The sequence below is a fragment of the Triplophysa rosa genome, linkage group LG9 (genome assembly GCF_024868665.1).
Source record: "Triplophysa rosa linkage group LG9, Trosa_1v2, whole genome shotgun sequence".
In the NCBI taxonomy this organism is placed as follows: Eukaryota; Metazoa; Chordata; class Actinopteri; order Cypriniformes; family Nemacheilidae; genus Triplophysa; species Triplophysa rosa.
In genome coordinates this window covers 6,652,223-6,666,617 of record NC_079898.1, presented here as the reverse complement: position 1 = coordinate 6,666,617, position 14,395 = coordinate 6,652,223, and the positions used below count along the sequence as shown (strand labels likewise).

Below are 14,395 nucleotides of genomic sequence, written 5' to 3'. Positions count from 1 at the left end.
TTTCTCCCTCCCCCCCGCGCGCCGCCGTTGCTCGCGCTCTGGCTCGCGCTGCTGCTGCACAATAATCCAACATGGAGTGATCCGAGATGGGGCTCGTCGGGGCCACCCTCAGCAACATCAACGCACACTTCAACTAAGGGATTTGTTTCGGAGATACATTGAAGCGCTTTTAAACGACCAAGCTGTGGGAAATTGTTCGGGGTATCTGTAGAGCTGTATGTGTATGTTTTTATTCCAAGATCCTCCAACATCAGCAACTGGTTAGATCCAGTGAAGAAAAGAAACGAAAAACCCATCAAGACGGAGACGAAGAGAGAGAGAGAGAGAGAGAGAGAGAGAGAGAGAGAGAGAGAGAGAGAGCAAAACACTTCAACACCACAAAGAACAACAAAACACACTAACGTTATAGCTGAAGGAAATGTGAGGGATTATCTGGATACGAGTGACATAAAAATGAAGAACGACACGAGTGCACCCGCTGTGGGATTTTTTTGTAGGTGAATCGAGAAAAATGATTGAAGAAACACACCCAAACGAGTAAGTACCTGGAAAGAAGTCTCCTTTTCGGCTTTGTTATGCACAGTCGTGCTCGCGTCAAATGCTGTATGTCTTAAATCAATCAGATTGCACCAGCAGACGGCGCGTGAAAAGTTTTGTGAAGTGTTTTACGTGGAAATGTTGAGTGGCATTGTCAATGGACGGGGGGATCGGGCCCTCTCCCACGGACAGACTGCGGGAGGGAGGGGGGAAGATGGATTAGGGGTGGATCGGAAATATTTTGTAAAGGGATTTGATGTTTTCCTTTAACATTCTCTGCGTGTGTACACGTCACGTGTTGTTTTGCGCCCCGGGGCATCTGTGTGTGCTTGTTTTCTGTTAAACGAAACACGTTCTCGTCCTTAAAAATGGCATTTGTGACGAAATGTTGTTTATGTACCGAAGAGGTCTGTTGAAGCGGTCGGGAATATCCGCCATTTGTTTGGTGTTTTTTGAATCGCTCTCATTTGCATACAGTGCTTCATTCATAAAAACACCATTTGACTCTGTTGGCACGATGACAATGCGTTTAATGCGCGAGAAACATCGCCAATAGGCGTTTGCTGCCCGGGCTGTTTAGTCAGTTTAATCGGCGTAAATGAACGTTAGGCCTCTAAAAGTGCAACATTCGTGACTCGCACATATTAATTTACGTCGTCTCCCGAAATGTCGCGTTTAGAGCGAACGTGGGGGCTTTTAATGTGGTTTCACTCATGGTCGGCCAACATATTTTCGCGTATTTCGTCTCGAGGCCTTTATTTATTTGGATTTTTCGCAGTCTCGAGTCGACTGCATTAGGCCACGTCTTATTTGTCGTTACATCTTCGGTTTTAATCCCAAATTTGATGTCCTTCGGTGACGGAATTTCATAACCATAGGCCGCACACGTTAACAATAGTGTATGAATAGAGTGAGTGTGGCAGCTCTTGTGAAGCGGAAGGGCGAAGGGCAGAGTTGTTGTTTGCGCTCATTCATAAAAGCTTTAACCTTCAGCCGCTCCATTCATGATGACTGCGAATCTCTCGTGCGATAACACAACGCTGTACCTGTGTGCAATATAATGCCTGTACTGTGCACATGCGTTAGCATATCCTGTCAGTATGATGAAAATAACAATAGAAACCAAAACAGATATTACATTTAATACTCGGAATTGTATTCGATTGTGTTGTTTTTTAAGTGGTCTATGTTGGTCTCCACTGGTAATGTGTTGACTCTGTTGGTGTGTTGTCAATAGTACACAATTAAATCCTACTGGAATATGTCCCAAAACACATTACATAAAGGACATCTGTAATGGTTTTAATGGTAAACAGCTGATGGTTTATAAGGGCGTTTGTAATGGAAACCATTAAACCATTTTATCATCAGTTGGATAGTTTCACAGATGTTTGAATAACACCCAAAAAGTTATATAAAACATATTAAAAAAAAGTACTGTTAGGTTATTTTTAAATATTTTATCCACCCACATACAATTGTTACTATAGTAGTGTTGGTACAATAACAACGTTGTTATGACTTGGTATTAGCCGTCACTGTCATCAGAAGCACAAAACTATTCTACACAAAGTGTCTCACACGACATATTTAGATTTCACTGATGTAAGAATAATTGGAGGGACTATAATACTAGCAGGTGGAGGATCTTGCCACTTATGATAAATGTAATAGATCTTTGAAACAAACAAAACACGTCCGCACAAACACAAGCCGTCCAGTCATATCGATGCTATTGATCTTAGTAACCATGTTACCAAACTAACACATTAGACTCTGCCAGTAAATAGTGCTGAAGACAACAATGTGAAATGAGAAGGTCACTCCGGATTCCCAATGCCCTGTGCAGGAAGAATCGATTTTAGATCCACATTTCCACTCTGACTCACAAAAACACTGTCTACAGACAATAAATAACACATTTTCTTTGTTTATTATCATTATCTGCAAGTATTTCCTCTATAATAAATTGCATTATTATCTATTCAAAATATTGTTTGTGTTTGTTTAGGTTTACTGTTCTGTTGTTGTGTTTTTTTGTGTGCCTAAGAAAGATCATGTCAATTTACAGATTGTAGATAATACTTTTAGTTGCTCCTTCCTCGCTTATTTTTTTCGTTGGCGTGTCATTGTCCAATATTTTTGACGTGCTCGCTAAATCTACAGAAATAATTAACCCTAATGTCTGAGTCATGTGATGAGTCCTCAATATGCAAGGACAAGCTCAGCAGTTTCAAGTCTTGGACTCTTTCCATTAATTTGATTTAATATTGATCATGTTGGCCATTTAATTCGTTCTAAGAGGATATGGAGCATTATGTAGGGCTGCTATAATTTCCATAGTTTTTTGGCTGGGAAAAAGAGCTTTAGAGAAATCTGCTTATATTCTAAGCGATTGTGTTTCTTGAAGTGAGATAAACCAGGGATTGACTGTTAAGCCACTATGACTAGAGGTGTACTTGTGTTTGTTTATTTATTTATTAGTAATATGTTTTGTATTTGAATGAGCTTTTGATCAGTTTTCTGTTCTGTGTTGAAGTATAGAATATGGTTGGGACTAGGGCTGCAGCTATCGATTATTTTAGTAATCGAGTATTCTACTGATTTTTCTATTGATTAATCGGTTATTCAGAAAATAAGTACTTTTTCTTTATTAAAGAGCAATACTAAATATACAAGAGAAAATAAGACAGGTCTCTTAAAATGAACAACTAATTTGTTTCCTTTTTAGAAAAATTTATATATTTATTGCTGAAATTGCATACATTAATATCTGTGAAAACTAAACCCATTTAGTACATTCCAGTGCCATATTACATTCAAAATGCAATATAGGCCTAATACAAATGTATAAATAAGAAACATTAATAAAAATAGAAATAATTTCAAAGGTAAACAACTAACTTCAGCTTATGCATGATGCATTTAGTTTATCTAAATTAGTTTTAGTTTCTTTTTATACTATTAAATAGTAATATATTTGTCCACATAAAAATACCGAGTTAACCGGACTTTTATTTTGGCAGGTCGTCGGAAGACGCTTATTTTTTAGTGTGGTAGCTTCACTCAGTAAAATGTTCTGAAATAAACTCTCAGAGCAACTCTGGAGATGAAGTTCATGTGTTCATGTCCTCATTCAGCACAGACGCAGACAAATTCATGAGCATCACGCGTGTAGCACGTTAAACTGTGCAGTTCATTCACTCAGACATGTAGAACAGACAGATGGCATGTGTAAATAACATGATTTGGCATCCACTAGTGCGCATCTAGTTTTATGGACTCAACGCAGCCGGAAAACAAGTTTCACTCGCAAAATAGACTAAAACTAAGTAAAATAGCAGTTCACCATTTCAATAAGCTATCACTTATTTATCAGCATGAGACATACGTGTGAGCGTGTGAACAGACTAAAATGCGTGTGTCTCACGGTGAATGCGTGAGACTTGAGAGCCCTGTAACATGAATAGAGTTTAGCGGGCTGTGCGTCTGTAATAACGGTCCGTGGGGAAACGCAGTGCTCCGTGTGTACTGTAGTTAAATGGATTAAACGAGGCTTCGAGGCAATAAAAATTGCCTCGATGATTTTTTGTATTCGAATTACTCGAGTTACTCGAGGAATCGTTTCAGCCCTAGTTGGGACAAACTTTTTATTATTATTGTGATAAAACACTGATATTACGTTTTCTTTGATATTGTTAAAATTGATAGGCACGTTATTTTGCATCCAGAGCTCTCCTATTGAAATTGGCCCGGTCTTTATCAAAGGAAATCCAATTATGTTTAAGCTGATGATGACACAAACCGTATTTTTCTTAAATTCGGTCTCATTCACCAACATTTATTTCACATGCACCTTTGAAATCGGTAACTCTTCGAGAAATAGTTTGAGTTTCAAAACCTGAAATTGAAATAAACAAGTCAGTGTCAATGAAATGCTTTGTGCTTTGCTTTTATTTTTGTTCCTTCCTGTGTTGGGAGTACAAAGAGTCATACTGGTGTTATGTAACCGATGCATGAATATTGGAGCTGGCAAGAATTTCTGTTCACATAACAGCACAAGTTAAGCGAGATGTTTCTCTGTAGGATTCTAGATTGAGCAACAATCCAGTAACACATTATTAAATGTACTCTGATACAATAACCATCGAAGTAAATATACAATCATCGCTTGTATTACAACCATTCTCAGAAATATCAGATGAAAAATAAGAAGGACATTTTGCCATTTAGCCTTCAGATTTCCATTCATAGTTCAAATCCTGCTTTTCTTATTTCCCATTATCAATCATCCTGTTGTTCTTATAAGTGTGTTTCACATCCTGTAGAAAAGACGCCATGGGCCAGATACTTCTGTCCAACCTTCCCGGCTGTTAATTTTTTATTTAATTGTTTCCTTAAATGTTTTTTTTCTGGTCAAGCCAAGTAATAAAACGTGGTGGTTTATTTGTTAAAGCCACTCTGCAGTTGTAAACCGGCCTGTCCAAACATAGCTGCCGGTCCTTGGGAGAATGAAAGCGTTGTCTACTTCTCACCCCTCTGTGGTCCTGCTGAGAAGAGAACACAGATAGCTCTTGTCACAGTCCAGACAGGAAGCCATTATCTGCGCTTTATTGAACCTGTTGTTCTTTTTCATTCAATACGCCCCTCCCGAAAAGTGTTGCGGAGCCAAATGAGGTCTTGTCAATTTCAGTGCTCTCGTGTGGAAATGTGCATGCATCCACTGGAAGTCCAGTCAACTGCATAGGTCCTTGTATTCAGACCACTTCCACTGGCCAGTGACCGGCCATTCAGATGGATAGAGCTGACAACTCTGCCAATACGGTGAAGAGAAGCGGCCAAATGTTTAAGCACAGTTTTGAATCCATCTCTACGTTTCTCATTTCTAAAACTGTATTTGAGCTGAAATGAATATGAACGGGAGACCTGGATATGGACAATAGCAGTGGTATTACGTGCCACCATTATTTAGGGCTCTTTGTGTCCTTTCTGGCCTTAAGGGATGGTTTTCCCCTTCTCGGATTGAGAATGTGGAGTATGATACTGACAGGAGCTCTATGGCTGAATAGGACTAGACTACATTCAAAGAGAGTTGCTTGAAGGTTATAGGCTAAATGATTTTTTGTCTGTGCATCTAGTCTTTTATTCAGAAATATGTTACGCATTGTATTTAGGAAATCAAAGCACCCGTAGACCCTCATTGGTGTGTGTCAGAAGGTCTCTTGCGAATATCAAATCACTTTTCTTTAGCATGACAAAGTAACTTAATGTTGTCAAATGGTGTAACTCAGGGCTTAAAGTTTTCCAGCACCGTGCCGGAATTCCGGCTTGTGGCGTTTGACTGCGGAAAAAAAATTACATTTAAAAAAGCTTATTGATATCAGTTCGAGTTCATAAGTTCGCCTACCAATGGTATTAGAGGAACACAGCTATCACTCTCAACCAAACAAACATTACTAGCCAATTAAAATGAGGCGGGTCTTGGTAGCCGGAGTGGAGACGTCACTTTGGAGAGTACGTTAGCAAGCGAACAGTCGGCAGGATGGAGAGTACGTTTATAAAGCCTGAAGCGGGGGGCAGCTTTTAAGTCCCTTACAAATATGACATACACAAATTGGAGACTGTGACATAAAGATCGATAACGATAAATGTTGTTTCGGCATCATCTAATCAGACCTCCGCTTCCACTTCTGTGCTCATGCGCGCGCTAACTGCGATCGATATATCAAGGATCGATTTCTAAAGCGTCTAAATAGTTTTCAAACTTTTTCACAGCTCATTGCACCTATCTCACAGAGTTAAGTCATAAACATCTTCGTTTTTGTCTGAAGTGAGCGTAAAAAGTTCGGATGTCAATACATTAGTGAGAGCAGCCTAATATTCCTGCTATTCTATGTGATTGATATGACTCAAACAAATGAAAAGAGAAGCACTCACTGCTGACGCCGTATCCTTAGTAGCTTTAATAGGAATTTAGATTGTTTTCGTTTCACAGTTTGTAGTGCAAAATTTGCCAGTAGGAGTTTAAAAATGGAAAATAAATCTGCCTTTACTAATTATTATAAAATAAAATAAACAGGCTCAAAAAGGTGATCACCTTTGCTTTTTTGAGGGCTCATTTATGCTAACCTGCTTTGACCAACTGTGATCTCATTACTGTGTTTTGTGGACAGTACTGTGTTTTTTCGACTTGTGCCATATCATCACCATTAATACCTATGAAACTAATGATTAAATTACTACTACACAAAATAGTTTAGTAGAGTACAAAATTCATCATAGATCTGGTCAATTTATTTTGCTCTCAAAATGCCACCCTTGATAGGACAAAAAATGTGAGTCTTATTTGTTTTCTTTTTAAAAAGTAGGATTTTTATTATGATGAATTCGGTATGTCAGGGCTCTAGACTAACTTTTTGCACTGGTTGCACTGGTGTGCCTAACTTTTTTTCTTAGGTGCACCAGCACAAAAGTTAGGTGCACCCAAATTTTCAACCGCATCGCATTTAACACCGCAGTTTTACAAGTTCACTTTTTTTTTAAATCGCTGTCCATATAGGCAATATTGACTTGTAAATGATTAACTAACAATCTGGTCAACATAAAGTTCTTTATTTGAAGCACAATTCTACAAAAAAGCAGGGCTCTAGACTAACACTTGAGAGAGGTGGCACTGGTGCTACCAAGTTATTCAGTTGGTAGTCTCGCGTAGCCAGACCTTCATGCTGAAGGTCTGGTAACTTTGGCCGCTTTTATTGGTCAAGGCCCTCCCAAAAGACAATATGACTGACAGGTGAAGCTACCAATCCAGTATAGTTTTGTGCTGTGTCATGTTTAGTGACGTGGAAATGTCCCCACAATTACAGACCGATGTGCAACTAGTAAATCATTCATTCACGATCGTCACTAACAATAAACTGGGATAAACACACTAGACATAAACTAAACTGACACGAACAGGAATCACACTCAGGGTACGAGACACGATGAAATACAAGGTAACATTCCAACAAGCACATACAATGACCGAGCACAGGACAATGAAACAAGAGGGCATTAAGTAGGGAACACAAACGAGGGATAATAACACAGGGCAGGTGAGGGTAATGACACACAGCAGGGAAGCAATACAGGAAACGAGAGGGGCGGGGCCAATGACAAGACACGAGAAAACACATGAAGTGTCAAAAGACAAACACCCCATGGTTTTCTCACAGTAAACCAAAGGCTTTGCCATGACTCTGCCACAAGACCAAGAAATCCATGACAAGAAAAAGCAGAGTCGTGACAGAAGCCCCCCCTTTAATGAGCACCTCCAGGTGCTCACCAAGGGGGCAGACTAACAAGACAAGACCGACTGGGTGACAGACAAGGCAAAATAATGAAAACAAAATCAAGGGCAAACATGACAGAACAACAACAGAACTAGGGTGGGACATCAAAAATAATAAACATGGGAGGGGGGGTGGGGACAGACAAGGGTTCATGGGAGGAACAGTCTTAGTCCCTGATTGCGCCTTAGGGCGCGGAGTTCTGGGGGACTTAGGGGGAGAAGGGAGAAGTCCTGGGAGGGACCGCCGACTTGAACGTCGGCGGGACAAGGTTGGGCGCTGGCTGGAACGCCGGCTGGACCGGGCTTGACGCCGGCTGGACCGGGCTTGACGCCGGCTGGAAGGCCGGCTGCTGCACTGGCTGGGACGCCGGCTGCTGCACCGGCTGGGCAGGACAGGACACCGGAATGGACTCCGGCTGCACCGGACTGGACACAGGAGTGGGCGCCGGCTGCACCGGGCTGGGCACGATACTGGACACCAGACTGAACGCCAGCTGCACCGGCTGGACCGGACTGGATGCTGGCTGCACCAGGCTGGACGCCGGCTGAATCACCGGCTGGATCACCGGCTGGGATGCCGGCTGCACCGGACTGGACGTCGGCTGCACCAAACTGGATGCCGGCTGGACCACCGGCTGGGCAGCGCTCACTGGCGGCTGGGCAGGGTTCAGCATCCCCCTCCTCAGCTTCTTTTTCTTGGCCCGGCCTACAGGACATGTGGCCGGCTGGAGAGAAGCGATGGGGAGCCCGGTTAGCTCCGTACCAGAGGAGTCGGGCGGGGAGTCCCACGACTCCCTTCGTCTACGTCGGCCACGGATGCTGATGAGCGGAGGAGGAGCTGCCGGGGGAGAGGAGGATGGCGTGGTGACACCCAAAACCCCAACCTGTAAGGGGATATCCTCCTGGATGGTCGCCAGCCCCGTGAGAGGCTCCGCCATGGACATTCCCCTGGGCTCCTCACGATTCATCGCGAGTTGGATCTGGTCCACGAAGGGGTCTCAACCGGTGCATCTCAGCTGGCTCGAAAGGTTCATTGAGGCAGCTGTTGAAGATTACCTTCAATTCTGCCTCGGTGAACCCCGAGTAGCGCGCGGTGGACAGGAAGTCCATGGCGAAGTCTTTCACGGGGTCCCCCTCTGGCGGAAGCCGAACAGGACAGGAGCCTGGCGATTCCTGAACGCCTCGCTCGACTCCTCCATGCTGCCTGCTGGGTTCTGAAGGGGCTCGGTCATTCTGTCACGGAATTGGCAGAAAGAACCCAATTGCAGGCAGCGTTCAAGGGTAACAACAAGAATATTTATTAAAAACACACAAAAACAAAGACCCACAATGGGGTATAACAACTCACAAGAATAATAACTGGATGTAGACTAAGTAACAATAAACTGGGATAAACACACTAGACATAAATTAAACTGACACTTACTAGACTGACAAGAACTTCAAGAACAGGAAAACAGGAATCACACTCAGAGTACAAGACACGATGAAATATAAGGTAACACTCCAACAAGCACATACAATGACCGAGCACAGGACAATGAAACAAGAGGGCATTAAGTAGGGAACACAAACGAGGGATAATAACACAGGGCAGGTGAGGGTAATGACACACAGCAGGGAAGCAATACAGGAAACGAGAGGGGCGGGGCCAATGACAAGACACGAGAAAACACATGGAGTGTCAAAAGACAAACACCCCATGGTTTTCTCACACTAAACCAAAGGCTTTGCCATGACTCTGCCACAAGACCAAGAAAAGAAAAAGCAGAGTCGTGACACATATCTCTCCACTTTTTAACTCCAACAAGTAGTTCTGGAGAACCAAACACAAGACTAAACCGTCCAACTGCTATGTCAGCGTCTGTTCTTTCATCTTGGCCCGCATATGCGGCGGATATCCCCTTCTTGTTGTGAGGTATTTTACTTGATCTTCCATAATAGATGTGAGAGGGCAAACAACAAGCAAAATTGTATCTCTATGGTACCCCTCCATATTCTGGGAGACGGTCGGCCAGGCTTGAAAGATAAGACTTTTGCCATATCCAGTCGGCAAACACGTTAAAACATCTCTTTTAGACTCCACTAAGTACCTCAAACAAAACTCTTGGACGTCTTTTAAAGAATCTATACTATGAACCTCGCATACTTTAAAAAAAGCAGCGTTTAGTCGGTCTTGATGAACGCTGGATGTCTCCCGGAAATCCTGTGGAATTTAACCAATCAGACAACGACTCGTTGAAGTGTTTCTAAAAAAGTGTGCCAAATGTATCAGACGTTCAGCCAACGGATCGTGGGCGTGACCTCTGAGGCTGAGACTATTCAGTTGGTGGCACCAGCCCTTAATTTGATAGCACCAGAGTCGTGGCGTGAGGTAAGAAAAAAGAATCACTAAAACTTCATTAAAATGTGTTTAATACATTAATAAATCAATTAGAAATTAATACAAATCATTGTTTATGATTGAATTATTTTTATTGTATATGTAAACTCTCTTTCAAAACTTTACCATATTTAAAGCACATCTTTCTTAAAGCTACTTTCTTCCTTTATTTGTTGTGAATGACTCCTATAAGAGAACACAATTCCTTTAATATCAGTGAGTGTTTTGGGGCCCGTCCGTTGTTGTTTGATGAACATTATAAACAGAGATCTTTATTATGCTGCTGCCCCTTTAAGAGCTCGCGCAATATACTGGAACACGTGTTTTGTTTCCCAACTGTTTGGTCACGAAACAAACTGAATACCTTTACAAGGTTTCTTGTTAATATGGGAATTTTTAGGTTATTTTGTGTTAATATGTCCATTTCAGAGTAAGAAGCGTGAAAGAGAACTCCGTTTAGTATTTTGTGCTCTGACTCTCTGGGCGCATGCATCTCAAACAACCCGCGAGACCTGAAGGCTTTTAGTGATTATTCTTCATGAAAGCTGCATTGATACACATTTGGCTTCTATCAATAGCGACTTACAAATAAATAGTATTTAGCGTGATGTATAACGTTTTGTATGCTTTGCAGTATTGTTAGAGATCTTTATACAATAGTTCAGTGCTTAAAGTTCTAGGATGGGCGATATTATATCATTTGCGATATACCGGTAGAAATTGCCCCACACGATAGGAATTAGTCTTCCCGCGATATAAACGATAAATTCTAGTTGATGACGTATTTCTTTGTGAGACCCATTCACAGCTCATGAAGCGAAACGGGTATAGCGGAGGGCGGACGTGAAGCTGAGAAAGAGTTTGCACTAAAAGACGAGCTCTAAATCTCGTTTAGTTTGGCACTGTAGATGCATCCGAGTTAATGTTCACTTTCGTTTTATTTAATTCGTTTGGTAAGTATTCGTTGATAGTCATAATACGTAGTATTAGTTTTTATACTGTAGTTAACATAAAAGTATTTATTTAAACATTCATTAGATGTTATGCGCGCGTGCGCAAATTGTTTAATATGATTTCTTGCCTGTTATATACAGGATGAACGGAGCGTCCCGTGCGCAGCTCGCGCCCACATGTGCTTTCATAGCGACACAGCGCGCACAGCACTGCTGCCTGTTTACGTACTAGGGTTGCACGGTGTACCGGTGCTACGGTAGCATCACGATGCTAAAGCTTCAAAATACCCGCGATGCCTTTCTATTTTTGAAACGGTAGTATCGTAGGTAATGTTGCATATGCGCATTCATATTTATTTGAACACTTACATCTGCCTTTTTTCGGTGTTTATCTCCAAAATGAATGTGTGTTTTGAATGTCTCGGACGAGTTAATGATTCAAATTGGCGATTTGAACGAGTTGGTTAAATGATTCACTAACTCAGTGGAAAGTTGACGCCACCTACTGGCCGTTTTAGTTCTGCATTTAATGTAAGCCTAATATTTCCCTTTATAAAGACTGCTGTATCAATTAAATTTGTCCAACATTTGAATTAGTTCCCACGTGAAAAATGATCTAGTGTACTTTAGTATTTACTACAGTAAACTACTAAAACTCATAGATACTAGTGTTTTTGAGTCTTATCATAGTAAATATTTAAGTATACTACAGTATTTATAGTATTTACAAATGACTAAATGTAAATGTATTTGCTACAATTTATCCAATTACTACAGTTAATACAACAACATATTCTAGTGCAAAGTATAATACAGTTTACTATAGTAAATACAAAATGTTTAATCTAAATCTGTGTTTTTTGTATAGATTTGAATCATATGGCTCAGCATCGTGATACTACTTGGTATCGAGATACTTCAGCTGGTATAGTATCGTAAGACATGTTTATGGTACCGTGACAACCCTATTACATACAGTACAAATGCGAGTTTGTGTTACGTTATTTTAAATACGTTTATGAGCGTATAAAAGCATGGATTATTTCATTAGATTTCTTTTATCCGCATTTTTCTGTTCTCTTTCTGTAGCGCGAGTCATAGACAGATTCAGTGTATGTTGCTGTGAGAAGAGAAGGTTCACACAGTTCAAGAGAGAGCGACTGACAGCGTGATGCGATCGTTTCCACCCAACAACAGAATATATACAGTTTTAGGTATGACATGATGTGTTTATTGAGCTTTAGTTCATTTAACTTTTCTTTACTACAACCTTTTGAAGTCGAATCTCACTATTATATGTTATATTTACAAAAATACTGTAGGTATATTTTAGGAGCTGTTTGATTTGGGGTAAGTTTTACTTTTTGATAATATTTGTTTTTCTGAGGATCTAGACTACATGCAGCTACTATCACTTGACACAAAAAACAGCGGTGGATGGCGTTATGGATATATCGTCATTTTTATCGTTATCGCAACAAATACCAGGAATTATTGTGATAGAGTTTTAGGGCCATATCGCCCATCCCTAGTTTAAACACGTGTTTAAACATGCATACAATACTTGCAACACATTTTGTTATCTTTGCTGTTTTGTACCTTAGCAGGGGAAATTCTTGTATTCTGCATATTTATTTAAGTTGCAAGATTGAGCGCTTCACTCGTCTGCTCTTTCGGTCCTTCGCCTCTTACCCGTAACCCGCGAATTACATCTTTGGGGGCGGGGCACTGATAGATAAGTGAATGGTTGAAGGAGGGGAGACGAAAATGAGTGACTGAATGCGCAGCTTGCGCAATATAACATTTCTGCGCATTAAATTTATAATACGCAAAAATTATATATTGATCAGTTTGACAGTCGCACCGGTGCAACCATTAAGAAAAACTTGTCGCACTGGCAGGAAAATTTGTCGTAAAATGAGACCATTTAGTCGCAGTCTAGCGTGTCAGAGCATTGGTTATGATTTTCGGACGGATCAGGCCTTAACTTAACATTATTCACAAAAAAGTTGTCAATCGTTCTTTTCATCTTCTCTCATCATCCGCGGCTACATCCACTCTGTTTAACTGATGGGCCTATAGGCTCCTCACCTCTCTGTCTGACTGCAGCACAGCATTTTCAAACGTACACACACGTACAGGAATATCTGGACCACGGCCAATCAGAGGGGGGTCCGCCCTTCACTATCTCTGATTGGTTTAGACCACGATATGGGCCTAATGTGTCTGTTGTTGAACCACAGGGAGACTTTCGCAGAAACTTTTTTTCCCTCGAACGGCTGGTCGCACCGGTGCGACCTCAGATTTTTTTTAGTCGCACCATTGAGAAATTAGGTCGCAAATTGGTCGCACTCTAGAGCCCTGTATGTTAAGCTATGTTTTTATATACCATAATTGCATAAAACTATGGTTTTGTGTGTTATAATTATGCCCCCACTTATTTACATCTGTGATCCATACACACATGGCATAGCATCAACGTTTAAGAAATGTCTGAGAAGCTCAAAAACGGCATGTTGCTAGTTAGTTTCAAGGGAAATAATGTTCAAATAATGTTCTTTTTTTCTCTCTCAACCCTGCAAAAAAAACGTTCAGGCTCAGGATTTTTTTTGCTTTAACCCCTGTGTAACTACAAGAGCATGATATTACACCACTTGACATCATCAAATCAAATGTTTTGTGGAAAATGTTGTCAGAAAAACATGAAACCAACTGATGCACTTCTAGTAGTAGTTTAGAAATGACACACTTTAGCTTTAAAGGTCCATTGTTTGAAATTTAGCGGCATCTAGCGGTAAGGTTGTGAATTGCAACCAACGGCTCACACCACCCTTCCCTTTCGAAGCACTATGGTGGCTGACACAGGACTAAGATGTCATCACATTTTCACTTCTTTGCTGAAGGAGATAACATATTTACAAAACGCGCTCTGTAGAGCAGTTTGTCTGTTTAGGGCTACTGTAGAAACAACATGGTGAATTCCATGCAAGGGGACCCGCGGTGTATGTAGATAGAAATAGCTCATTCTAAAAGAACAAAAACATAATTCTTTATTATGTAAGGTCTTTATACACCTTACATAATAAACACATTGTTATGTATATTATATTGCATTTCTGTCAATAGATCCTCCACAAATTACTCACTGGACCTTTAATATATCATATTAACTATTCAAAAAGCTGTTTG

At 40.9% G+C, this 14,395-nt stretch overlaps 1 protein-coding gene across 1 annotated transcript in view; it reads left to right on the top strand.

Moving 5' to 3' along the window:
* The first annotated feature begins 34 nt into the window (after window positions 1-34).
* Window positions 35-14,395, top strand: part of spred2b (sprouty related EVH1 domain containing 2b) — a 39,507-nt gene continuing 25,146 nt past the window's right edge. The window contains exon 1 of the mRNA XM_057341656.1: window positions 35-537. Within this exon, the coding sequence (XP_057197639.1) occupies window positions 512-537 (26 nt within the window). The 5' untranslated portion in view covers window positions 35-511. The remainder of the gene's footprint in view (window positions 538-14,395) is intronic.